At 44.4% G+C, this 1,215-nt stretch overlaps 1 protein-coding gene across 1 annotated transcript; it reads right to left on the bottom strand.

Annotated features, from left to right (window-relative positions):
• Positions 1-8: 8 nt before the first annotated feature.
• On the bottom strand, positions 9-1,172 carry LOC109954096 (cholesterol 25-hydroxylase-like protein). The gene has a single exon (XM_020589511.1). The coding sequence runs from the start codon at positions 1,107-1,109 to the stop codon at positions 315-317; it is 795 nt and encodes a 264-aa protein (XP_020445167.1). The 5' UTR covers positions 1,110-1,172; the 3' UTR covers positions 9-314.
• Between the last annotated feature and the right edge of the window lie 43 nt (positions 1,173-1,215).

The following is a 1,215-nucleotide window of genomic DNA, read 5'->3' as shown; positions in this document are numbered from 1 at the left end:
AAGGGTTTCTATTTTTTTGAACCAACTGATTAGAGATTAAAGGAAAGGTATAAAACATATTTCTTGTTAAACTCTACTTTCATTATTTGACAGCTAGGTTACTTTTCGGTCAGTGGCAGTAAAGTAGTTAGAAAAAACAAGAATTAAAATGGCAACAACGTATGATTTTGAAAGTTATACATGTAATAATTTGAAATATTCTTCGTTATGCTAAATGAATGCTGTGGTCAGCTCAGTTAAATGAATTCTAATCGTGACTTCGAGCCACTCTTGCAGCGTAATCCACTGCTCTACTGACAATCATGTGCTCTCTGTCATTTGATGTCCTCTATGTCGTCTTCCTGCAGCGTGTAAAAGAGTCTGTCCCAGTGTGTGAAGTAAGGTGCGTAGTTCACTTTGACTTTAAAGTGGTGGAGGTGATGATACCGAGCTCCTCCATAGAGGCCAAAAGGCACCAGTCTATGTGGAGACCATGGAAATTCATAGCCCGAGTGAGCCTCCACAGACAGATAAATGTTAGTGACAAAGAATAACATCTCAGTGAGTGGATGGCAGCCCAGGAGCATGGGGTTCAGCTTTGCGAAGAAGCCGAGGCTCAGCATCTCCCAGACACCTGTGTGTTCTGCCGTCAGGGAGAAAGTGGCAGTGTAGAGGTGGTGCTCCTTGTGGAAGAAACGGTAGAGCCAGGGCACCTTGTGATGCAGCAAATGCCACAAAAAGTACTGCGTGTCAAACAGGAGGAGGCAGACCAGCACGTCCTGAATCACAGATTGCATCTCCGGTGCCAGTGGAGGACAAACCACAGGTCTCCAGTACCAGTGCACAACAGAAAGGGGGAGAATGAAACAGACATGGTTGTGAAGACATTTGCACAAGCACCTCCAAGCCTTCGTCCATGTCACTTGGTTTTGAGGCTGGATCCTGAAGTGACGTATAAGGATCAGTCTTGAGCAGAGCAAATCCAAAAAGATGTAAGGCAAACAGCAACTCAGGTAAACAGTGAGAGAGAATAAAACTGGAAAAAACGGGGATCGGAGGATCTGCCATTCTCTTAACCAGTCCCAAACAATCTGCAGGAAAAGCTTCTCTGTGGCCTCTGAGCTTTTCATCGCTGCAGACAAGTCAGACTGGGATGACTTTGAAGAATGGAGAACAGTAGCATTAGTGCCATTATGCAACATCCTTATAAAGTATTTCCATGATGTGTGTGTGTGT

The sequence above is a fragment of the Monopterus albus genome, unplaced genomic scaffold, assembly GCF_001952655.1.
Source record: "Monopterus albus unplaced genomic scaffold, M_albus_1.0 scaffold3201.1, whole genome shotgun sequence".
NCBI classification, from domain to species: domain Eukaryota; kingdom Metazoa; phylum Chordata; class Actinopteri; order Synbranchiformes; family Synbranchidae; genus Monopterus; species Monopterus albus.
The sequence above is the reverse complement of the archived record's forward strand: the minus strand, read 5'-3'. Positions and strand labels throughout refer to the sequence as shown.